At 43.2% G+C, this 26,736-nt stretch overlaps 1 protein-coding gene across 2 annotated transcripts in view; it reads right to left on the bottom strand.

Annotated features, from left to right (window-relative positions):
* Positions 1–615: 615 nt before the first annotated feature.
* Positions 616–26,736, bottom strand: part of Kcnh1 (potassium voltage-gated channel subfamily H member 1) — a 361,447-nt gene continuing 335,326 nt past the window's right edge. For both annotated transcript variants that reach the window (XM_027934788.2, XM_027934789.2), the window contains exon 11: positions 616–1,473. In XM_027934788.2, the coding sequence (XP_027790589.2) occupies positions 616–1,473 (858 nt within the window). The remainder of the gene's footprint in view (positions 1,474–26,736) is intronic.

Here is a 26,736-nt window from a genome sequence, read left to right as displayed (position 1 = left end):
GCCACCCGCAGCCTCCCTGTCAACGGTCCCATGGGAGCAAGCTATGACTCGGACAATAGAGTCCTTGGAGGCCAAAGGGCCCTACCTGTACCTACTGTTCAGCCTTCAGCAGAGATGTTTGAAAGGCTCTGTACTCCCAGCTCCCCTTGTCCCAAATGATGACAACAGGAAAATAGATGGTGACGTAAGACAGGCTGTACAAGGTTGGGGAACGCTGGGAAGTCCCTGCCCATACCTTGGTCTTTGGGGGTGTCAGTGAAGGAGCTCTGCATGGTATATACATGAGGGGTTCTCTGTACTCTCCCGTCAATCCCTAAATGGCTGGTTCTTCTTTTCTGGTAATTGTAACCTTTTATAAATATCACGGTAGTAAAAAATTTTAAATACCCTTTAGACAGCACACCCTGCTTCCAGAATTGTGCAAAGACTGTTCAGATGTGGCTGCCATCTTGCAGGGTGGGGCACGAGATGCTTCTTTTTTTTTTCCTGAAAAGAGCATGACCCCACCTGAGCCACTGGTCCCACTTTGAAAATTGTTGGTCATGTGTGGTGGGGTGTTGTCTAGGGCAGGGGTGCGGATATTTTTTTCTTTTTTGACCTTTTTAAACAAACCTCTCAGCTGGCCCCAAAAATGTCTCTCTCTGAATCTGGGGACTGAGGCCTCGATATTTCAAACAGCTCCTGAGGCGACTGAGAGGATCTTCTGGAAGTTAATATCCTGAGTATCTCCGAGAGCTGTTTCTCGATATTGGTCATTTTGGCGTTCAAGGCCTTGATGTCCTCCTTTAGCTCGTGCTTCACCTCCAGAACAGTGGCCTGCAGCGTCTGCTCGGGGATGGGGTAGAAAGAATGCTTGACCTCTGCCAGGATGGGGCTCCGGTCCTGGGGACTCCTGGCCTCGCCCGCGTTGTCCAGGCGCAAGTCGCTCTTGGTGATGCCGCTGTCACATGAGTCTGTCTTCTTCAGGGTGGCCTCGCCTGACGCCTTTGACCTCTCGGGGAGCGTCTCCATCGACTCGGCCTTGGACACCTTGTTCCAGTCCTCGCCCTTCCCACAAGCATCTTTGAAGCGGGCCCAGCCTTTACGCTTGGCACAGTCGCCGCCACCCCCCTTGGGGCCCAGGCACTCGGACCCCGGGGCATGCAGCTTGGCGTGGTCTGACACCATGGAGGTGGAGGCCGCCTGGAAGGACACGGGTGTGGCGGGGCTCTCTCGGACTGTGACCACGCTGGCCTTCACCAGGCAGTGGTTGGCTGAGCCATGCTCCGTGAGGGTGTTGCCCTTCTCCACGTCCAGGTCATCCAGGTCGCGGCCCCCTCTCTCCGCTGCCAGCCTGGCCTCTTTCTGCTGTCGGAACCTCTGGAAGAGTCGCCGGACAGGATGGTCAGGGGGCAGAATCAGGGGGGCTTCATTCTTCCGTTTCATGCGCTCTTCTTCTTCCCGTTTCACGTCGCTAATCTTCCGGAACACGATCTGGAAAGAGACAGAATGACATGCTGTGTTAACAGGCTCCAGCAGCCAAGGTTGGCCATTCTGTCACGACTCTGTCTATATCACAGGCCTCTGGGACTGTTCTCCTAGCTGATATCACTTTCCTTTTCTCTAGAATAGGGAGTTGGCACCCACTGACATCTTCAGAAGGAAGAAATTCCATCCTTGATGTCCCCCCATTTTCTGGGAATCTGGAGACCCCGAATAGTATCCTCCCAGCAGATTGTCCTAGCTTTTGACCTTGGTCCGCATTTAGCCTGTTTTTACCTGCAATTCAGAATTATCTGGTAAGCTTTTAAAAAAAATCACTTTCCTCTTATGACTTCCATTAGAATTTTCAAAGGGGAAGCTCTTGAATCTAAAAGCAGCAGTTCCCTAGAGATTCTGATGCACAAAAATTTGAGCATTGCCTATCTAAACCACACTCTAGAGCCAGAAAGTTCAAGTGAGTCTCTAGGTATGACTGCAGCTAGGGCTGCCACTGACAGCTGTAGATCTGAATCCTACCCATGCTTGTTTGTGACAAGTAAAAGTTCATCTCCTCCAGAAGCCCTCCTTTCCTTGGGGAGTTTACAGTAGAACAAAGATCCTTGAATATACACTTGATCTAACAATAGTACCCAATACTTGGGCATTGTGTGAAGTGCATAAGGGAAGTTCAATGCTACTTCACTTGTGTAAGATTATTGAGACATACATTATTATTACCCTCTGAAATTGGAAAACATCACGTAACAGGTAAATTGCCTGTAAGAAACCATAGATCCATGCTGCATGAAGAGAAAAGACAGTAGGTTTGAGATTCTGGCTCTGAGTATGTATAAGCTGAAAATTACAGGGTTTTCCCCTGGCCATCATCTGGTTATCGGGAAGGCCTATGATTTCTAACTTTCAGTGCATGTGGCATTTAGACTCTAGTATATGTTTTGACCCATGCCACATCCGGAGGTGAGGGAAGCAATAGGTTGTCTTTTTAATATTTTTTTAGTTGTCAGTGAACCTTTATTTTATTTATTGATACATGGTGCTGAGAGTTAAACCCAGTGCCTCACACACGGCAGGCAAGTGCTCTGCCACCGAGCCACAACCCCAGCCCAATAGGTTGTGTTTATTTTAATGTGAATTGCTCAGTTGAGGACCAGAGGGATTGCAGATGGAAAAGTAGCAACGAGGCCCCACATACGGGAGAGGACAGCTTTTCCATCATCCCAATCTGGAACACCTTGTGTCCTGTACACAGCCCCGGACCAACCCATTCTGCCTTGAGGACTTGCCCTATGACCCTGGTGTGCCGGGGACATAAACTTTGGTTTAAGTCCTAGGTTTAACACCTAGTCCTATAACCTCAGATATGTATCTTGGCTTCCTCCCTAGAAAACATGAAAACCTGTACTTTTCAGACTTGGGTATGAAGTGGACATGAGGTGACCAAGGTAAAAGCACTGACCCACTGCAGATGCTCACATGAATCTCTGCCCACCCTGTTAAGGTCCCTAGATGCAGACAGTATGAGACTCACCACCTCCGTGAGCTTTCTGACCCCTGATGGTACTGCTCTGTAGGTTTTCAGGTATGACTAACAAGATGATCATTTTATAGTGCCCAGCATAGAGGAACCCAATAAACATTCATTGCTTACTGCTAGTGATCAGTTTGCAAATTTTAAATAATTGGCAGACTGAAGTCTTGTGCCTGTAGTCTGACTACTTGGTTTAAGCGTCCGACACTGGATGACTTTACACTGAAGTCAGAGGTGGGTATTAAGGTATTACCTCTTGCCACCTGGTTAAATCTTCAAGCTACTTACCTGGGTCCCAGTATGTGGCTTTCTAACCTCTGTGGGGCAGCATTTCTCCCATTTCCTCCCTTACCAGTCAACCCCTTTCTGCTTGCTCTTCTCTTGTTCCCCTATTATCTAGACTACAGATCCAAATCCTAGAACTCCGAGAATCCTGTCTGCTCCAAAGAGACCCAGGTAATGACAGAGGGGGTGGTGGCAAGTACAGACACTTGCCCCTTCCACCCATTCTTCCATGGCTCTGCATATGCTAATCTCTGTTCTCCAGGGGTGTCAAATTCTCCCCACACCAGGGCCCAGCTCAAATAGCACCTTCTCCTCCAGAAAGCCTTCCCTGAGCTTTAAGTTATCTTTCTGCCTCCCAACTGGAACAGCACTCTCTGCTTGTACCCTCCTGTCCTCCTTACTCTGTCTTGTAACCATTTGTGGTAGAGATGTATTAATTTCCTTCCTACTCACATCCCTTTTTAGGGCAGGAGGGGAGCAGTGAGTAAGGGAGGATGGAGGTAAGAAAAGAGGATTTGAATATGAATGTCTCCAAGAGGAGAGAGAACTTTTGGAGATAATTACTTTGGTTCCTGCTCCTTAATTCTGTCAGAACTCTCTCCTCCCTTTTTAACTTGAGCTACTTTAATCAGGTTTTATTCCTTATAAGCAACAGTTCCTGAACAAGATACCAGTTGTTTAATCCATCTCTCACCCCCCTCAGAAAGCTCGTAGGGTTTAGAACAGAACTTTTTCACACTTAGAAGTTGCTTATTATCTGCTTTAAGAGAACAAGGATTATCTCTTATGTTCACGATTCCCAGCTTTTCAGAGTGTCTGGTGTCTAGGGCACCCTCCATAACTATTTGTGCTGAGGGTGGAACACTGAATGGACACCAGACACAGATTTGGGGTCACTGTTCTTGTCATGTGAAATGAGAGGGTGCTCATTCTGTTCTCCCCCACCCCCTAGTGCTCAGGATTGAATCTAAGGCCTTGTGCAATCCAGTCAGGCACCGAGCCACATCTTCCTGAGTGGTTGGATTACAAGTGTGCACCCCTGCACCTGGCAAGAGCAGACCTTTTTTAATTGTGGTGAAATCTAATCTGTATTATGTCTATGAACTCTTTCCCATCTAAGGTCATGATTTATTTCCTTTTTTTCCCCAAGAGTTTTTCGGTTTTACACTTAAGTCTATAATCAATTTTAATTTATGCTTCCAAGTTCACTTTTGTTTTTCTCCCCTGGGCATAGAGATCCAATTGTAACAGTGCCATTTGTTGAAAAGGCTATTCTTTCTCTGCTCTATTACCTTTGCATTTTTTTTAAAAAAATTATGTATGAGCAGGTGTATTTCTGGGTCCTCAGATCTGTTCTGATGTGAGCTGACATCTTGACTCTTTTAACCTACAAACAAGGTATTTCTTCCCAGTTATTTGTAGTTTACAGGTTTATCAAGTGTTTTGTCAGTATTACAAATTTCAGATTGTAGTTTTTAATAAACAAATATAACTGATGTTGGATTTTGGGGAAAAAAACTCTTTGTGGAATAAATGAATAACAGATAAATACTGTCAGTAGGAGGATGATTTTGGCCTGGAAAGATGAACTCACAGGCATGATAGTCCACATTATAAAAGAAAGGGTTTGCTCAGAACACCCTTGGTCCTTTATTAATACTCCTTATACCCAAAATCAGGGGCAGCCCTTGAGAAGAGATGTGCTATGACTAAGTAGAGGCTGCAACACAAAACTTATCCTGAGAAGCTGTACAGCAGGAATACTCAGGTAGGTTTATGAAGGTTTGATATAAATTTGTGGTGGATGTTCCTTGTGTGTGTGTGGGGGGAATGTGTGGCTACCCTGTACTTGCTCTTTAGTTGGGTGCCCCATGGTGGACTAACCCAGACAACATTTTCACAACCTGGCTGATCCCCTTGCAGGGGGGACATCTGTCTCTGGGTCTATATAGACTCATCTGAATCCTCTTGGCTTCCAAAGTGGTTATTATCTTATGTGCCTGAGGCAGCCCATCTGAATGGCCCTGTGTCAACCAGTGGGCAAGTGAACCAAAGCTTCATACCCTGCAGCAATGTCTGCACCCTCTCTCGAGAATCAGTAAGATCAACAACCCCCAGGGGACAAGGCACAGGAGTTCTTACAGAGCTCATGTGGCCTAACAGCTCTGCTGATCTGGGATTGAGGGCTCACTTCAGTTGCTTTTTTGGAGAAGTAAATCATAGCCTGCCATGACCATGCATTTTGACAAGCATTTTAGATCCGAGTGGACAGGGGGGGCTGTGTGACTCGCAACAATGAGGTCTATGCCACTAGCCCTCTGTCTAGCTGGAGATGCTTACAGTTCCCTAGAGCAGGAGTGTGCCTTAGGGATGGTGGGCACAACCCCAAGATGCCTTCTGTGTGCTTCAGGATATCCAGCTTTACCAAAGTGTTCCTTGAGGCTTTAATGGATGCTACAAAAGGAGGAAGAGTTTCAAGGTGAAATAAGTTTGAGCTATATTTACGTTGTTAAATCCGTTGCTTTATTGTAGGCCTTAAAATGCTAATGTGTCTTATGAGTGTCTGAGGGAAAGACCATGCATATGACATTTCAGACTATTTCACCCAGAATTCCCTCTAACCTCAAATTGTGTCAGTATGCGCAGCTTGGGTGTCATTGGTACATTGTGTCTTGTTCCAGGCTCTTTGAGACCCTGCAATTTCAGATGTGTATTGTCCCTGGTCAATTCTCCTGTCACTTCTCAGTTCTATACTCTCCAATGATGCTGAACAATTTCAGATCCTGGGTACCTTTGGGATTCAGCTTAGATGCCACCTTTATCAAAAGCTCCCCCACCACTACAAGGTTGAACACCCTTCCTGCTGGTGCCAAACAGGGGACAGCTATCTATCTTGAAGCCGCTTTGGGCGTGTCCTTTCCTGTCATGCCTGGAAGGCAGGCGCTATTACATTTTTCATGTTTAACATCATGCCTAGCCTATAAAGGGCTCAATAAATGATCATGTGTTGAATTAGGGCCATTCTCATTTATGAAGCCTATACCAGGGCAAAATAAGTGACAGACCCTGCCCTTCCCCCAAGGCTGCTTCTGATGTTTGTTATCTAATGGGGAGAGGAGATTGCAGGTAGATTTATTCCATATACAACACAAAAGGTGCTGAAGGGTAGTGTGTAAATAAAATTCAAAAAGATTTCCACTGTTACTCATTTCAGACTGACCTCATACTGATTTCATCATCTAATTTTTTTTTAAATCTTACATAAGCTCAGAGAGCTAATAATTTTTTTTTTTTTTTTTTTGCAATGAGGACAACTGCTCCTGAATTTTTCTCCTGTATAAACTGATATCTTCCTAGGGAAGGACAGTGGGTATGTATAGTGCCCGTTTTAGCTCTGCTACCACCTGGTCAGTGCAGGGATAGTTCTCTCCAGCCCCCCGCTTTTTTATTGGTGCATTATAATCGTCCATAATGATGGCATATGTTGTTACATACTCATACAGGTGCACAGTATAAAAATATAATTTGGCCAATCTCACTGTCCAGCACTGCTCCCCTTGATTCCTCTACTGATCTCCCTTTGATTTGCATGAGATCCACCCCCACCTTTTCCATTTTTCTCTCTAGCTTCTGTATGAGAGGAAACACATCCTTAACTGTGAGTTGGACTTATTTCGCTTAACATGGTCTCTAATTCCATCCATTTTCCTGCAGATGCCATAATTTCATTTTTCTTTGAGTTAAACTCCATTGATTTATGTGTTGATGTGGCTATTGTGAAGTTGCTGCTATAAGCATGCATGTTTCACTATAGTAAGATGATATTATTCTTCTGGATAATATCTAGTCTTTTGAGGATCCTCCATATTGATTTCCATAGTGGTTGTACTACTTTGCAGTCCCAGCAATGGTGTAAAAGTGTTCTTTTTCTCCACATCCTCTCCAGAATTTATTATTTGTCTTCTTGATGACTGCCATTCTGACTAGTGTGAGATGAAATCTTGGTGTAGTTTTGATTAGCAGTTCTCTAATTGCTAATGAATATTTTTCATGTATTTCTTTGAGATGGGTTATTTGATCTTGGGTAAAAGTTTTTTGAGCTCTTTGTATATTTATCAGAAGAGTAGCCAGCAAAGATTTTCACCCATTCTCCTGATTGTTTCCTTTGCTGTGCCATCTGATGCTGTCCCAGTAGCTCTTGGCATTATTTCCTGAGTGTTAGGGGTCCTATTGAAAAAGTGGTTGCCTGTGCTTAGAAGCTGGGGTTTCAGCCATATGTTTTCCTCTAAATCTGAGGTCTTTCATCCATTTTGAGTTGATTTTTTGCACAGAGTGAGAGAGAATGGTCTAGTTTCATTATTTTTCCCAATATTTGTTTTGGGCACCTTTACCAAGGATTAGATGACTGTATTTGGGTTTGTCTACAGGTTTTTTTGTACAATTTCATTTCAGGGAAAGGTTTTAATATAAGACTATAAAAATACAGAACTGTGGTTTATTCCCTATCTCATTGAATCCATGTTTCCTGTGCAGTGGTCTCCGTCATAGTTAATTTGAAGCTAGTTAATTTCCTGTCATGGAGAGGTTGTTCCAAAGACTTTCTAACCACCCTCTGGAAAGGCCCAGTCCTGAAGATAGAGTATCATGAGTAGCCAGCAAATCCTGCCAGTCCACAAGGTTATGCATTTTCTTAATTTATTGGGCACAGAAAGTTCATGCAGAATGTTGAGCAGTTTATAAGTTTTTGCAACCTGGGGTGGAGGATGCCTCCAAGGTAGGTATGGCTACTGTATCTTGCTCATACAGCTTGGCATCCTTCTGAGGCTGCACTAACCAATGGTCCCAGATGTGGGAGGAGCATATTATAAATGGTTGTTGAGCTGAACTGAATTGACAGATCCTTAAGCTACAGGGTTTTGTGAGCAACCATTTTTAACTTTAAAAAACAACCATCCTGGGATCTGAGGTACGTTAGGACAATTGACCACCTGTTCCAGATTGCCGTGAAAGAAGGCCTTGCCTCTCTTAAGTCTAAAGTCTTCTCCCTGCTCTGGCACTAGCGAGACTTGGCACACTCTTGCTCCAGGGGACTGCTGCTCCCCTTGGCCAACAGTATGAGTGGAGGAAAGGGGGGAGACTTAGGAGGAACAGTTACTTAAAAGAGCTCAGACTGTGGAATAAAAATATAATGTCATTTCTCAGTGGTTTGCATAAATGAGCAGGGACTGAGGTATGAGTCATAGAAAACCATGTATATTAAATGCAGACCACCTCCTTCACCAGAGAGCCATAGACAGAACACAGCCTTGGAGTGGTTTCAAATTTGACCACTGCAGGTGGCTGAGTGACCTTGGGGAAGTCATGTCCTTCTACAATTGGACCAAATCAACGGTTCTCATATCTGGCTGTGCTTCAGAACCCTCTGGAGAGGGTATCATCTACTAAGTGAGAATTTCCTATGGCAAGGTTAGAAACTGGCATTTCTGATAAGCTCTCGGGTGATTCTGATGCAGGTAGCCTGACAAGTATGCAAGAGCTTGAGGTCACTGCCATTATGTGTGGCCCCATAGCTCCTCTGTCCCCAGTGAGTCTGTCGGCATCTGGAAGATGACTGAGAAGGCAGGGGTGTTGGCAGATTCATTTTTGGTTCTTCTTCCCATAGACTTGACAAATTAACTTGAGTAGAGGACACAAAGCCAAGCAAATATATACTGTACACACAGGGTGGCCTCATGGGAGCCAGGCCTCCTTTCCCCTTGGGGCTTAGTTTCATGCTGGAGCCCCCCTCCCTCTACCCCAACACCCCTACAGGCCTTGGTGGTGGTGTTTTCCTCACCCACCAGCAACCCTGCCTAGTTTTATGGCAGAACAGAAAAAAATTTTAAAAACAAACTGACTGCTTTGGTTATCATGGAATCTAATGTTTTTCCTTCATCTGCATTTTGAATATGTGAGGAGGAGAGGGTCAGTAATTGTCATTGAACTAAAACTCTGTGATGCCAAGGATTGAGGCAGAAGAATAAAGCATAGCTCTGCAGTGGATGCCAGTCACATAAACTCACAGGTTAAACACTAGGTGGGCCCAGGGTAGGAGGAGGGAGGTCATGGAGTCACCACGAAGTCACAGTGCACAATCAGGCAGATTGGATTGTGCACCCCCTGCTGCCAAGTCTTGACTTCCTCATCTATCAACAAAATACAACTGCCTCATAGGCCATTTAAGATCCTCAAAAATGAGTGCTCCATTTAACAGTTGCTCTGTAAAATTGTTGAAGGATGAACTGGACTTAGGTATAAAAGGTGAATGATTTGGGTGAAGGTGTTCAGACGAACATATGTTTAGCGCCCCCAACATCGGTAGTATAGAATGTTAGTGACTGCTATCAGAAAAACATCAGAGAGCTGAAGTGTCCAAGCATAATATTAAATATTGGACAGGTGCCACCGTAGGCCATTCCTTACAGCAATCCTCGACAGTGGGTACATTTTAAAGCTATGGCCCAAACCCAGACAGACTGAGTTCTTACCCACTCTGCTCTGGAGAATTTCTCTTAAGGAAGCTAGTGGTAGGGCAGGATAGAAGTCATCAGCATCTACTAAGCCTTAATGTTTGAAGAGGGCATGATTTTAGTTGTGTGGCCCTTGAATTCATCAGGATGGAGTGACTTAGGGCAAAATCCAGATTTTGACGGGTCAGGTAACTTAAGAGCCTGAGTGTTTTGGTTATTGGAAAATACTGCCTCCCTGAAGGATGCTGGTAACCTTGGGGCACAGCACTGAATAGGAGAAGTAGAATGTATAGAGGCCCCAGTGGACTTGGTACAGGAAAAATATAGAGGCAGGAGATGTCGTCTCAGGAGACCTGGTCCATTGGCTCCCAGTGGGTTGCTCCCTCCCACTACCATGCAGACTGAGCTTTCTTACCCCGCACTAATGTCCCCTGAAGACTGATATCTCATTCACTGGTGCAAGGATCCCCATAGATCAGTAGGTACTGCAAATAGGTAAACCAGCACGGTCATTCTTTTGACAGACTACCCTAGGGGCCTGAATTTCTTCCATAGATTCATCAGTTCCTGGTTTTTTTTTTGGGGGGGGGGAACATGGGACACTTAAGGGTTCTCATCTTGCTTGGACCCAGGGAGCATAGAATTCTTCCTTATTGGCACTGCTGTGCAAGAGTTGGATATCTTGATAGGGGCCATATTTGTTACCTTCTCCTTGCTTTCTGCTCTTCGTGTAGTAGATTAAAGTATACCCCCACCAAAAACATGTTCATCTAAAACCTCAGAATGTTATCGTAGTTGGAGTCTTTGCAGATGTAAGGATTTTGAAATATCCTACATTGGAATGGCTCTCATCCAACGATTGATGTCCTTACAAGGCCACCCTCAGCAACTTAATAAAGGGCTGGGGAAGCAGGAGGTTATGTATCCTTGGGTTCAGTCCCCAGTACCAAAAATTGACGGAAAGGACATAGGAGTTACATAACTATAAGCCACAGGTTACTACAAAGACAACCAGAATTTAAGAGGGAGGCATGGATCCTTCCTCAGAACCTCTAGGATGAACCAATGCTAGTTTCAGATTTTTGGCTTCTAGCCCCGAGAGAGAATTTGTCATTTTGAATCTCCAAGTTTGAATACAGGGTTTACTTTACCATGTCCTCTTTCCATTACCTGTGTAACCCTGTCGGCTCTTTTCCTGGGTTGTTCCACATCAGTATTTACCCTAAGAGTCAGTGGCAAGAGCTAGGTATTAGATGCCCACCCTGAGGAATTCACTTGACCTTTCTAAGCCTTAGTTGTTATTTGTACAAAGTATCTACTTAAAGCTTTGCATGGAAGACGATCCAAGATGGCAGCTTGGAGGCATCTAACCTGATTGTCCACAAGAAAAAAGTATTTAACTGTTTTCAGAAGGGAATGTCTCTGGGTTCCAGCACGGGGAGAGAATTTGTGGAGTAGAGAGACTGGAACCACCTATGCTGTTGTCCCAGCTCTTGGAAACAAAAGACTCTTGTAACTGACAGCCCAACTCCATAGCCAGGGAAGAGGGACTCTCTGCATGAGTAAAGGTGAAAGGCTGAAATGTGCACAGTGCTCTGGTAAAGGATGTCAGTAAACCCCCACAGGTGCTGTAGCTAGGACCCCCTCTTGAGCTGAGTTTGGATTGCTCCAGGGGTCAGAAACCCCTGCATATTCCCATCTCTGGGACCCTACAGACATTTCCACTGGATTAGCTTAAGGGGTAGCTGCCTCACAAACCTGGGCCCAGCAAAGTGACCATGACCTCACTCCCCTGGGTGCCCTACAGTTTAGGAAATGGATGTTGCAGCTTAGAGGGGACCAGAGTGTGCTGATCTTGAGAAGCAGGAGGTAAAAAAAAGCTTGCCTCTATGACCAAAGGTGTGGCCAGCCATACTTCCCATGACTAAAGGGAATGCTGTTTCCCTGCCCTCAGGTGCACAGCTAGGAGAGATCAAGTACAACTCTGCCTGGCTCCAGCCCCACTTCCATGTAGGAAGTACCACTGAAGCAGCAGAGGAGCACCACAGTTCCTGTGCCACCACCTATGGGGTTCCCAGCACTGCCCCCAAACCTTATCCGAGCTGGTGGGTAAGTGCCACAAAAGGTGTTCCTACCTCTCCCCAGGCAGCATCTGGCTCCAAACCACTGACAAGGACTTCAGGCCCTCACCACTGCTGGGACAGCCTGTACCAGAAGCCCTTGCTATCACCAACAGCAGTGCCCAAATATGTCCCATTGCTTCATAGGAGCAGCCACTTGAACTGCTAGTGGTCCCCAAAGACAGTAGGTCTCTTACTCTACCATAGTGCATACTGTGTCCCACGTCATTAATCACAATCAAAGCAGCTATCAGGAGACTGCTATGGTGCCCAACTGGACATAACAGCACCATTGCCAAAAAAAAATTGACACCTATTGGAAGACAACTGCCTGCAAAGTGGTAGTGATATCTATCAGATGCACAAATCTCAACGTAGGAGCACAAGTAAAATGGCTCTACAAGAATACATTAGCAACTGGCCCCCCAAAATACAGTGTGGAAGAAAAGGATAGGAGTAAGAAATTCCACACACACAAAAAGCTCAGGAGAAAGAATAACGGTGTAGAAAATATGGACATCCACGTACAGGAGGCTTTTAGAACCCCACGTAGACATGACAAGATCTTCACGATGGCATATTTCTAATCCAACTGTCTTAAGAAAGTTCATAAAATCTGCAAGAGAAGAACCACGTCCTGAAACAATAACTGCCAACCAAGAATATCATCCAGAAAATATTAAGGAAATTCATGACTACCAAACCAGGCTTAGAAAGTATGCTCAAGGATTCCTACATCCAGAAGAAACATAACTACCACCATGAAAGCATAAATGGTACATAAGAAAAACCCTTAATTGTCAATAATTACCTGGAATGTAAATTGACTAAATTTAATTCAAAGATTGCTTGGATGACCCAGCGATCTGTCACCTGCAAGAAATTCATTTCATCAGTAAAGACACAGAAAGGAAAAAACATTCCAATAAAATGGAAGCCAAAGTGAGCAGGAGGAGCTCACAACTGGCAGACAAGATGACAGTGATTATAAAACAAGGGGGAGAGGTTCACTACAATAAAAATGGGGGACGTCCAACACCACTTTGAGTAATGGATAGATCCTCCAGATAAGAAATCAACATAATTATACTACAGGTCAAAAATATTTACAGAGAATTCCATCTAATAGATGCAACATCCAAATTATTTTCAATGCATGGAATTGTCTTTAGAATATGTTAGGCCACAAGGAAAAAACATGGCGGTGGGAAGGAAGTGCTCTGTGCCCACAGATGTCACCATCTCAGTGTTAGAGGACCCCTATCCAGCTGCTCTCCGCAGAAATCACCAGCATTACAACCCCACGTGGGGCTGTGGGACTCAGTATTTGAGTAGGAACCAAAGCCTGGAAGTTTTAGCCCACACAAGACTCTGTGATCGCCAAGACTTAGCTCCCACACAAGTCACTCAGCTGCTGCCTCCCCATGGCACAAAGGCAATTGTCCGGCTCTGCCAGGGGAGAGGGAGATAGTAGCAGGCGCTCATGTCATACGAGCAGCCCCAAAAAGAGACCCGTGAGGTGCAGTCTTTCTGCAGGAACTGGCGGATGCCACGCCCTGCACCAGTCTTCCCACCCTGGTTACATCCACCATCCAGAGAACAGACACACCAGACGACGCCACCTACTGGATGAGAAGAGAAGCAGAAAAGATATGGATCTCTAAAGCTAGCCACAACCCTGGCTTCTTCCTTCAAGTTTATGTGTTGGTTGTTTTTTTTCCTTTTCTACTCTTCCATCCGCTGGCCCTCACATCCCCAACATATGTGAAACCAAGAACTTTGAAGACTGAGTCATCGGAATAATGAAAGAGGTGTTGTATATGCCCTTTTTATTCTTTCATTTTTCCCTCGAAATTTTACTGTTTTAACATCTGTTTTATGTACTCTACTGTCATCCCATGCACTTCCCTACCCTACATTACTTCCTGTCAATTCTCTTGCTCCTAATCCTCTTCATTAGAGTTCTCCATACTTCTTAAGATACGGTAACTCTCTATCCTCACATCCTACCTCCTCCGCATATAGTTTATTGTCCACTGTAAATGTCTTAATAACAACAAGTTGTTCACAGGTGGTATATTGTTGATATTGGAATCTGTTAACATTGTTTTTTACCTTGTAGGGTTCCAAGACCTCTCCTGTGTGGGGAAGGACAATGTAGACACACTCAAGAAACATGAAAAGACAAGGGAAGAAAGTGCCCCAAACAAATGAAGACACCACAGCAGAAGAAATTACAGAGAAGGAGTTTAGAATGTTTAAATGTTCTATGAACTCAAGGAAGATATAAGAGAGCAAATACAAGAAGTGAAAGATAACTTTGACAAGGAACTACATAAACAAATACAAGAAGCAAAAGATCACCGCGAGATAGAGGTGCTAAAAAAACAGAACTCCTTGAAATGGTAAACCAAATTAAAAGCATCACCAACAGAGTAGCCCACTTGGAAGATAGGACATCAGACAATGAAGATAAAATGTATAATCTTGAAAAGAAAATCATTATCACTGTGTGGTATATAAAGAAACCATGAGCAGAACATTCAAGAAATATGGGATAGCATAAAAAGACCAAATTTAAGAGTTGTTGGCATAGAGGTCCAAACCAAAGGAATGAACAATCTGTTCAATGAAATAATATCAAAAAATTTTCCAAACTACAGGACACCAAATGTACAAAATCACAACAGATCCACACCAAGGCACGTTATGATGAAAATGCCCAACATACAGAATAAGGAAAGAATTTTAAAAGCCACAAGAGAAAGGAATCAGATTACATACAATGGAAAACCAATTAGCATAATGGCAGATTTTAAAGGACTCTGAAAGACAATGGGTGTCAACCAAGAATCTCATATCCATCAAAATTAAGCTTTAGATTTGAAGATGAAATAAGAACCTTCCATAATAAACAAAAGTTAAGAGTTTATAGCTAGAAAACCAACACTACAAAACATCTTTGGAAAAATATTCCATGAAGAGGAAACAAAAAACACCGAAAATCAGCAGGAGAAGGTAGCATACTAAAGGAAGAACTAATCAAAGAAAAGTCAAGTTAAATAACAAACAAATACAGCTTGGAATACAAACCATGTCTCAATAGTAACCCCGAATGTTAATGGCTTAAACTCACCAATCAAAAGGCATAGGCTAGCATATAGGATTTTAAAAAAAGACCCAACAATATGCTGCCTCATCTGATAGGTAAAGACATACACAGACTGGAGGTAAAAGGCTGGGAAAAATCATACCATTCACATGGACTGCGATGGTTACACAGCCGAGTTCTACAAGACCTTTAAAGAAGAACTAATAGAAATACTCTTTAAATTTATTTCAAGACATAGAATAAGTTTGGAAGTACTGCCTCTTTTTCTATGAGGCCAATATCACCCTGATTCCAAAACCAGGCAAAGACCACATCAAAGAAAGAAAACTTTAGACTAATATCTCTAATAGATGCAAAACTTCTGGCAAATTGAATACAAAAACATGGTGCACCATGATCAAATGGGATTCATTCCAGGGATGCAAGGTTGGTTCAACATAATGAAATCAGTAAACGTAATTCATCACATCAATAGACACAGTAAAAGCATTTGACAAAATACAGCACCCCTTCATGTTCAAAAAATTAGAAAAACTAGGGATAACAGGAACATATCTCAACATCATAAAGGCTATCTACATTAAGCCCCAGCCCAAAATCGTTCTAAATGGAGAAAAGTTGAAGGCATTCCCTCTAAAAACTGGAACGAGACACATGGGATGCCTTCTTTCCCCAAAGAAAGAAAACTTCTATTTAACATAATCCTTGAAACACTGGGCAGAGCAATTAGACAAAAGAAATTAAAGGGATATGTACAGGAAAAGAACTTAAATTAGAATTATTTGTTAATGATATGATTCTATACCTACAAGACCCAAAAAGCTCCACCAGAAAACTTCTAGAACTAGTAAATGAATTCAGCGAAGTAGCAGGTTATAAAATCAATACCCATAAATCAAAGGCATTTCTGTATATCAGTGACAAATCCTGAGAGGGAAATGAGGAAAACAATCCCATTTACAATAGCCTAAAAAATACTTGGGAATCAACTTAATGAAATAGGTGAAAGATCTATACAATGAAAACTACAGAACGCTAAAGAAAGAAATCAAAGACCTTAGAAGATGGAAAGATCTACCTTGTTCTTAGAGTGGTCATTTTGATAATATTAATTCTGCCTTACTACTAAAAGCATATTATACAGATTTAATGCAATTCTGATCAAAATCCCAATGGCATTCCTCATAGAAATAAAATTCATCTGGAAAAATGAGTGAAGCAGGGGGCATCACTATACCAGAACTTAAACCAAACTACAGAGCAACAGTAACAGCATGGTATTGGAACCAAAACAGACTGGTAGAACAGTGGTACAGAATAGAGGACATAGAGACTAACCCAAAAAATTACAATTATCTTATATAAGACAAAGTTGCCCAAAACTTGCATTGGAGAAAAGATAGCCTCTTCAACATATGGTGTTGAGAAAACTGGAAATCCATATGCAACAAAATGAAATTAAACCCCTATCTCTCACCATGCACAAAACTCAAAGTGGATCAAGGACCTAGGAATTAAACCAGAGACTGAGAGAAGAAAAAGTAGGCCCTTCATCATGTGGGATTAGACCCTAACTTCCTTAATAAGACTCCTATAGCGCAAGAATTAAAACCAAGAATCGATAAATGGAATGGACTCAAACTAAAAAGTTTCTTCTCAGCAAAAGAAACAATATGTGAGGTGAATAGAGAACCTACATCTTGGGAGCAAATATCTCTAGGGAGTATAAAGAACTCAAAAAGCTAAACAAAAAATAATAACCCAATCAATAAATAGGACATGAACAGACGCTTCTGAGAAGAGGATATTCAGTCAATCAACAAATATGAAAAAATGTTCATCATCTCTAGCAACTAAAGAAATGCAAATCAAAACTACTCTAAGATACCATCTCATTCCAGTCAGAAAGGCAGCTATTATGAAGACATTACAACAGTAAGTGTTGGTGAAGATGTGGGGAAAAAGGCACACATTGCTGGTGGGACTGCAAGTTGGTGCAGCCAATTTGGAAAGCAGTATGGAGATCCTTGGAACCCCCATTTGACCCAGCAATCCCACTCCTCGGTCTAAATCCAAAGGACTTAAAAACGGCATACTACAGAAACACAGCCATATCAATGTTTATAGCAGCATAATTCACAATAGCTAAACTGTGGAGCCAACCTAAAATGCCCTTCAGTAGATGGATGGATTAAAAAAATGTGGCATATATATACAATGGAATCTTACTCAGCAACAAAAGAATAAAATCATAGCATTATCTTCTCCAATTACATCCATTTACCTGCAAATGCCAAGTGAAGTTAGCCAATCCCCAAAAAAACAAATGATGAATGTTTTCTCTGATATGACTGGCTCATAGTGGGAGAGGGAGCATGGGAGGAATAGACAAACTCTAGATAGAGGAGTGGGAGGGGGTTAGCAATGATGGACATCATTATCCACAATACATGTATGATGACATGAATTGGTGTGAACATACTTTATATACAGAGATATGAAAAATTGTGTTCTATATATGTAATAAGAATTGTGATGCATTCTGCTGTCATGTGTTTAAAAAAACAAAAACAATTGTTAATATTCCTTTGACCTAATTTATAATTTTATGTTCCTACATTTCTTGAAATCTTACCATTCAGAAATACCCAACTATTTACCTTATGTTGGTTTGGTTTAGTTTTTACAGTATATGAATGTTTACATTTTTGTGTATTTTAAAATTTACATATAATGTGTCATTTAACTACATTGTTTTTGAAATCAGACTTTTCATTCATTGTATATTGATATTTTATATGAATTTTCATATCAGCAATATTTATAATAAATTTTCAAATAATTTAACGAAGAATATATTAGGCCACAAAACAAGTTTTAAATTTGAAAAATTGAAATCATACCCTGTCTTTTCTGATCCCCACAGAAATAAAATAGAAGTGAACAAAAAGTAATACACAACTACATAGGTTAAACAACATGCTTTTGAACAAACAGTAGGTCATCAAAGAAATTGAAATTTCTCAACTGAGAATGGAAACAACTTTCAAAAATAGGACTAAGTTTAATGAGTGCCTAAGTTAAAAAAAATCAAACCCAAAAGTAGTAGAAGGAAATAATAAATCAGCAAATCTTTAAAGAAAGGAAACAGGAATAAAAATGATACAGATTATCAATGAATTGTTTTTTTGGGGGGAAAAAATTGCCAAACCAACTTTCAGCTACACTAACCAAGACAGCTATTTCAAATTTGTTCTATGAGGCCAGCCTTACCCTATTACCAAAACTAGACAAGGGCATAACAATGGACCAGTATTCCTAATGAATATAAATGCAAATTAAATTCAACAACACATCTAAAAGAGCATTCATAACAATCAACTTGGTTTTATCCCAGGGCCTCAAGGATGTTTCAACATCTGTGAATCAATAAATATATTTTCACTGTGGATGTGATACATCATATGATCATCAATAGTTGCAGAGAAAGCATTTGATAAAATTCAGCGTTGCTTCATGATAAAAAGCCCTGAACAAATTAGAAGAATTGTACAGTAACACAATAAAGACTATTTATGGCAAACCCATAGATAACATTTATTGAACAAGAAAAAGTTGAAAACATTTAGTATTAGAAGTTTTAGCCAAAGCAATTAGGGAAGAAGTAAAATTATCCCTGGGTGCTGATACCATTCTATATACAAAAAAATCAAGACTCCACCAAGAGACTTAGAATTGATAAATCAACATACAAAAATCAGTAGCTTTTCTATATGCTAATAATGAATTTGCTGAAAAAGACATTGTGAAGGCACTCCCATTCATAATACCAAAAATACCTAGGAATAAGCTTAACCAAGGAAGTGAAAAATCTACAATGCAAATTACAACATGCTTATGAAAGAACTAAAGAAGACACAAAAAAGAAACACTTTTGTTGATGGACTGGAGGAATTGCTAAATTGCCCATGCTACCCAAGTGATCTAGAAAATACACTCCCAAATTTCACATGGCAGCACAAGACACTGAATAGCCAAAGTAATCTTGAGGAAAAGGCACACAGCTGGAGATATCACAATACCTTATTTCAAAACATGCTCCAGAGCCACACGAACCAAAACGGTGTAGAAATGCAGTTAAGACATACATAGACAATGGAATAGAGATCTCAGAAATAGACCCACACTTCTATAGAAATTGATTCTTGACAAACACAGACCCTTCAATAAAAAAGAAAACTGGATATCTGCATGTAGAAGACTGAATCTTGACCCCCTCTCATCCTGTACAAAAAATAAGTAGACCCAAAAATACTAGAAGAAAACATAGGTGAAACACCTAATACATCAATACAGGCAAAGATTTTCTGTATAGATCTCCAGAGGCATAGGGAACGAAAGCAAAAATTGACAAATGGAATTATATCAGTTAAAGTATTCTGCATGGCATACTCAACAAAATGAAGAGATAACCTGCAGGACATATTTGCCAGCTATTCATCTGACAGAGGGTATTAACCAAAATATATGTAACTCAGACTACAAAATAAGAAATTCAACTTAAAAGTGGGGCAAATTATCAACAAATATATGAAAAAATAGTATTAGCCATCAGGGAAATGCTAATAAAATCTATAATGTCATGCTATCTAAACCCAGTTAGAATGGCCATTATCAAAAAATGAAGCTGTTGAGGAAGCGGAGAAAAAGGAGATCTTATATACTGTTGGTAGGAATGTAAATTAGTAGAGTCATTATGGAAAACAGAGATCCTCAAAAATTAAAAATACATCTGCCATATGACCAAGCTATCCCACTTTGGGGTATATGTCATTAACCTAGTAACCTAGGTGTCCATCAATAGATTGATAAAGAAAATGTGGTAGACATATATATGTTATACAAACTGTATAATGGATGGAACTGAAAGACTATATTATGTGAAATAAGCCAGACACAGATCACATTGACCTGAAAGTAGAAGTGATTGCTGTAGATTGGGGAGGGGTGGAAAAAGATGGATTTGATCAGCACATACTGAATGCATTTATAGAAATATTATATTCAACCCCATTAATGTGTATGATTTTTTTTTAAAAAAAGTTTTGTGTGGAATTGTCAAGATAATCTTTTTGAGACACCCCTCTCTGCTTCCACATTTACATACCAATGCTGCTTTTCTTGGTGGTTCTGGTTCTAAATGTAAACATTCCAGCACTCAGCATGAGACCTCAGTGTCTCCTAGACCCCTCAGTGGGAAGCAAATCACCAATCAGGCCATGAGGACTCCTGACTTGAGTGGGTGGGTAGGAGAAAGGCCAGGTAGATCGCTGTGACTTTAGGGACAAATATGGAGGAGGTGGCTCAGGGAAGCAGAGGAGCAGACAGATGAAGCCCTCCCTGACTCACTTTTAGGCATACTGCCAGTTTATGGTACTATGAGAATGTAATCTGTGAACCTCAGCCTGCAACTTCACCTGTGTCAGATTCCCAAGGAGCATTTGCAGCGTAGTAAGCACCCCAGGAACCATGGACTTAGGGTCCATGTTGTCTCCCACCCTAGGACCCAGATGGAACTGCGTGCAAACCCTGCAGCTTCCCTTAACCCTTCCAGAGGCAGTTTTTGCATCCTGCCTGTCTAGTCTTCTACTTCCCAGGGATCCCACTTTATTAGAGAAGATGAAATCCTGGGGAGATCAGTCTTAAGTGGCGCATCTTACAAATTGGAGAGCTTTTCACCTCTTCCTGCTTCCATCAAAAGCTCCCGGAAACTTTTGCTCTGACTGGGTTCCTCTGCAGCAGTGCATTATAGAAAGAAGATTGCAGTCCCTATCTTCCCCTCTCCCAGCAGCAGTTGTAAACTGGGAGGCTGGCGAATCATTCAGGGAACTTTTTCTAAATACACACCAATCCACCACTCCCATTACATCCCAATCCCCCACCTCTACTTCGAGAAACAGCCTCCTAGTCTAGAGGTTGTGCCAGTTAAGACTTATACTGGGAAATAGGGCCACATTGCCACACAGGTCGTGTTTCACACTGTTTAGAGGGTACACACGGGCAGATGTGCACGCGTGCTCTGTTGCCCTTTCTCAATGCCAGAATACAAGCAGCGCACACAGGGCCCAGGGCCCCCTACCCTAACTATCCTTAGCCTTCTCTTTTTCTCTGCTCCTCCAGGCCACCAGGTATCCCTAGCCTGTCTCCCCAGTCACTACTCCTGTCCTCAGTAGAGGCCTGAGGCACTGGATCTGAAGACAAAAATAGCTCTGCTAGGGCCTCAGGTTATTTATATCTCCACTGGCCTGAGCCCTACGCCTGCAGCATGTGAGCAGTGGGGAACAGAGCCACATCCTGTCGCCCTGGTAGGGAGGAGCTCTTAGCCTGGGGTCTGCAGTGGAAGCCTTCCTGGAATTCTAGGGATGGAAAGAGGCTGGGGACATATAGTCTACCCTCCGGTGGCAAAGGGCCCTGTGAATCATCCCCTGGCCTAAGCCCCTTCAAGAGGCCTTGGTGCCATGACAGACTTCACAGCTCTGTGCTCCCGTTTTTGACCTAAGCTAACTTCCTCACTGGAGTTTCAAGCCTCAGGTCCTTTCTCATGGAGGGATGACACACTGCTAAACCTTACTGCACAAGGAAGTAGCTCTGATCAACCATTCAAAAAATCTTTATGCAGTGCCTACTGAATACAGAGGGAGTATGAGATGGTAGATCCGCATTGAAAGAATGCAAAAGGAGTCTTGCCCTTAGAAGTGCATCTCCCCCCTCACACACATTGCCAATCAGTACCACATCTACCTTCCAGGCTCTGCTAGGAGACCCTGATGCTGAGTTGGCCAATCAGTTTCCCAGACTTCTTTGCCAGGGGAGCTTTTGGTTAGGATTTGCCAGTGACAGCCCTGGCAGTGACTGAAAAGTGGAGGATGAAAGGAGCCTACTTTGGGCTCCTGTTGCCGTGGCTCCAGGACAATTGATCAGCTTCAGCCTCATCCTCCAGCAGCTACTTTGGGATCTTCCAGCACAAGCTTTGCAGGACTCAGCTGTGTGCCTTGGTGATCAGAGCACAATTCAACTGCTGTCCTCCTTCCAGATATCTGGGCACCTGCTTCTCAGAGGTCCTAGCATCAGATGTATAGCGGTCCTCCCCAGAGGGCATAGAGCATATCCTTCAAAGACCCAGGCCCCTCCCCTAACCTCTGAGGTTGGTAACACTGCCCTTTTGTGCACCCAGCCCTGGACAGGGAGCTGCTGCTTTCAATTCATTAACCTCTGTGTGTCCTTAGCATCTCCTTTTCACTCTTTTAGCCTTCTAGCACCAACTCTTGATTTAAAACCTCTTAGAAAACATTGTAGTTTCTGTTTCTGCTTTCTTAACTAGTTGGGTGGGGAAGGGGTTCAAGTTCAAGCACAGCAGGAGGAAGGGGATGCTCCCACTGAAACCCAGGAGGAGCCAATATTTACCTTTTTCTTCTAAAGCAGCCAATAGTGCCAGAAGAAAAGGAACTTGAACTTCCACCTGGTGCCCTACAGTCCTTGTTTTATTGGTGGTACTGGCTAAAGTCACTCCTGCTTCTGTCACTAGTCAAGGTCTTGAATGTCTATGGTTCTCTTGGTTACAAGGACTGGCAGGTCCCCTTCCTTCCATTCCTCTGTCTGGTCTCCTCAGAGGCCTGTGCAGAAGGTGGCAAATTTTCACCCTGGTCTTAGATACCTGTCTTTTGATGACTCATCTGCTGCCCAACTGTGGTTTGGGTGAAATCCTATAGTGTGTAGCTATTTACCGAGCATTTTGCCTGTTTTACCTTATCAACCCTCAACCATAAACCTACATAATAGAAAGTATTATTTCTCTTCTTTCAAAGGTGAGGAATCTCAGGTTCAGAGAGGTTAAGTCCATTGCTGATGGTTTGTTCAGTCAATGAATGGACAGAGCTGTAACCAGAGACCAAGGTAACCGATCCAATCTCCAGGCCTGGTATCCTGTCGATTTTACTGTGAAGGGGAAGAGAAGGGGTTTGTTTTTCTGTACCTGAGGACACCACCAGGACCCTGGTACAAGTAGAACACCAGATGCCTAAAGAGGACTTTCCTGATGGAATGAATGGACACAAGAAACATGGTCAGGACACCTGCTTAGGCCAGGCTTTGAGCTTGTGCTGGGATATGCGCTGCACTCCCTTGAGGATTTGTGAGTTGATCAAGTGTGACCAACATTGATGACCCAGACCCAGTGCTGCCTTCCACATGAGGAATGGCTCCAGGTCTAGGGGCTGAGAATTCAACTCTGCCCTCAGGAGTCTTCAGCTGCCTCTCTTCCAGGCTTATAAGGATTTCTGGCCTCATAAGACAGGGGATATGCTAATTTCACCCCCAGATGATGTACTCAGTAGCTCTGCAGGCTGACTGAGGACTGCATACCATGCTTCTGTGCAGGAGTGTGCCCTCTTTCTAGCCCATGATAAGGGCTCAGGGACCAGCCCCTTTTCAAACTTGCCTGGCCATGCAGCCTTCCAATGGCAATTTTTCCAAAAACGTACTCTGTCCCCATCAGTCACATACCAGGCAAGCCAATAAAATAATCCACATCAGCACATCTCTGGAAATGGCACTGTAACTTCACAAAGCAACTGTTATAAAATTAGGGGACATAGGGTGCACATCAATGGCTTATATCACTTCCCTCTCCTTACTCTTTTTTTCCCCCATGTGATACCATTGTAGACACAAGGTACATGGATACAGCCTAGGGATTGCATTTCTCTCCTTCTCTGATATACACAAATGGCAGAAGTTAGACCTGAATCCAATACAGAATATGAAGGCTGGGGTATTCATTCTAGGAGTAACCTTTAGCATTTGAGTTGACCCAGAAGTTGACATCAGTTAAGGCGCTGGACAATATAGCTTTCCTGCCCCACAAGATAGGCTATTCAGTCCACAGAGTTGAAGCAGATATGCCAGCCATATATTTGGTTTTCTTGTGGAAGAGGAGACGGAGGAAGAATACCCTGCCAACCAGCCCCACCAGGGTGTATCATGCACACACAGGACTGGGGCCTCCCACAGCTTACCCCATGTGAAATCCCCAGTAAGCTAGGGGTCTGCAGGAAGTGGGAGAAGGGAGTTCCAGCTCCGGTGGAACAGGGCATCTAAGAGGGACAAGACCCTAAGAGAAAGATATTTAGGACAAGATTTAATGAGATGGAGAGAAGATAGACAGTAAAGAATCCCTTGCAGAAGGACCTCACATGAAGGCGAAATGAAATAAAACATAGCTAGAGAACGGGCAGAGAAGCCCACAGAGACATCATAATGGCAGAGAAACGAGCCCTTGTGTCCCCAAATCAGAGGGGAGAAGGGCTGCACCACAGAGGGGGCCCAGAATTATCTGATGATGATGGTGGCCTCTGGGTTCTGGGCTCTGTACTCCAGATGATGGAAACAAGAGGCTACAACAGTGAGCAAGGCTGAGCCCCACTTACATGAATCCCAAGCCTATGGGCTGCAGCACCTGCCTGCTACCACGCTGCATCCTCCTGTGGAGGCCAGGGGCACCTGCTGCTTCCTCCTTGGTTCTTACTGGGAGTAGCAAACAGTGCTCTCAACCTTTGGTTGAAAATGGACGTGCTTTCCTTTGGGCCGCTCTCAGCCCCAGCCTATTGTGAAATAGATACTTGTAGGCCAAGTTGAATTCTTTAGCTGGGTTTCCACTCATACTCTGTATTTTGGAGCGTCTCCCTCCAAAGTGCGTCTCTTTTTTGCCATCTTTGTACCCGCTGGAAGAGAACGATGTGGGCCAAGCGTGGTGGTGCATGCCTATAATCCCAGTGGCTTGGGAGGCTGAGGCAAGAGGATTGTGAATTCACAGCCAGCCTCAGCAAAAGTGAGGCACTAAGCAACTTAGTGAGGCCCTGTTTCTAAACAAAATATAAAACAGGGCAGGGATATGGGTCAGTGGTCAAGTGCCTCTTAGTTCAATCCCTGATATCCCCCCCAACCCTCACCAAAAAAAAGAGAGAACAACATGTTCCCAGGTTGGGCATTTGGATTAAATGAGGTCAATGTACATAAAGCACATGGCACCCCCTCCCCCAATGCAGCAAATACAGTGTCTGCTGTGTTCCACTCTGGGTTTAAGGTTTTGCTTTTCCAGAGAACACAGCCCTTGTGCATCACTAATTCAGTGGGAGGGACAGTCTTGCCACTTTGTCAAAGGAGCTGTGTCTATTTAGCCTTGGGCCTGGTATGTCATGATCTGTTCACACCAAGACAGAAGAGGGATACTTTCATAAAGTGAGCACAAGAATGGCCAAGAGAGAGCCCTAGACTGTGGAGGAAGAGCTTCATAGAACCATCTTTGGTGCAGGAGAAGAACCTTCAGCCTTGGGTGGTAGTATGGAAGAGGTGACGGATTATCACAGGAGAATGCTGGGAATCAGGATGGATGGAGAAGAGCTTCACTGTCCACCACCTGCAGGACCTGCAAGTACCTGTGTGCCTTCCCCTGCTCCACTTCCTGATGTCCCCAGTTTTCGGTGTTATTTCAGAAACATTTCACCGAGCCAGGTGAAGTGGTGCACACCTATAATCCCAGCAACTTGGGAACCTAAGGCAGGAGAATTGTGAGTTTGAGAAGTCTCAGCAACTTAATGAGACCCTGACTCAAAATAAAAAGGAGTGGGAATACAGCTCAGTGGTCAAGTGCCCCTGGGTTCAATCCCCAGTACCAAAAAAAAAAAAAAAAAAAAAAAAAACACACACACACACAAAACAAAACAAAAAAACAACAACAACCACCTAAGGTAAGTATAGCTGGAAACTGGGATATAACAATTATTCTATGAATGTGAACAGTAAGGCTCAAAGAGGTTTATGGTTAATAAGTGGCAGAACTGGCCAGAATTTGAAATCAAATATGAATTCACAAACCCAGGCTTAATTTGGTTTCTTCCTACCCAGTTTCTAAACTCAATCACTGTTCAATGATGAGTCCAAGAATTAAACTGACTGGGACAGCAAGAGCAGCTGGTCCCACTCCAGTCACAGGAAGAGTCAGCCTGCTGCTGTTCCCCTTAAAAATCAGCCAGCCAACAAGGGAGCCAATTAAAGCATGTCACAAAGTGATGAGCCACCGAGGGAACTGCTCATGAGACACATCTTTTTATACACAGTAGTTGCAACAATTAAACTTTCCCCCAAGGCTATTAGGAACTAGACCACACTAGCAGCTTATACAGGCACTGAACAGGGGATGGCACATTGTTTTCCTTGGCATGGGTAGCAGACACTTTACGGCCCAATGGCAGGACTCACAATCTCCTCCTACATTCCCCACAGCAGGTATGGGATGTTCAGAGGCAGCCTCACCCTCTCACCTGGGCCCATTGGTCCAGGACTCAGGAGGAGAACACCTGTCTAGAAACTCTTCCTCTCCTTCATTGGGCTGCAGCCAATAAACCTGCTTCCTGCCAGAGTTTCCAGGTCCACAATCTGATGCCTTTCTTCCCACTCCAACCCTGAATTCTCGTTCTTTGATTTTTATTATTGATTTGTTGTCCTTCTTTATATATTTTTGCTTCAATTTGTTGCTGCTCACTTATGTTCAAAAAGTCTCCTAGCCCAACACTTGGTATAGCCTTTCTCTAAACACTTGGTATAGTCCTTTCTCTAAAGCTGAGGGACAAATATCTTTAGCTT

The sequence above is a fragment of the Marmota flaviventris genome, chromosome 12 (assembly GCF_047511675.1).
Source record: "Marmota flaviventris isolate mMarFla1 chromosome 12, mMarFla1.hap1, whole genome shotgun sequence".
Classification (NCBI taxonomy): domain Eukaryota; kingdom Metazoa; phylum Chordata; class Mammalia; order Rodentia; family Sciuridae; genus Marmota; species Marmota flaviventris.
The sequence above is the reverse complement of the archived record's forward strand: the minus strand, read 5'-3'. Positions and strand labels throughout refer to the sequence as shown.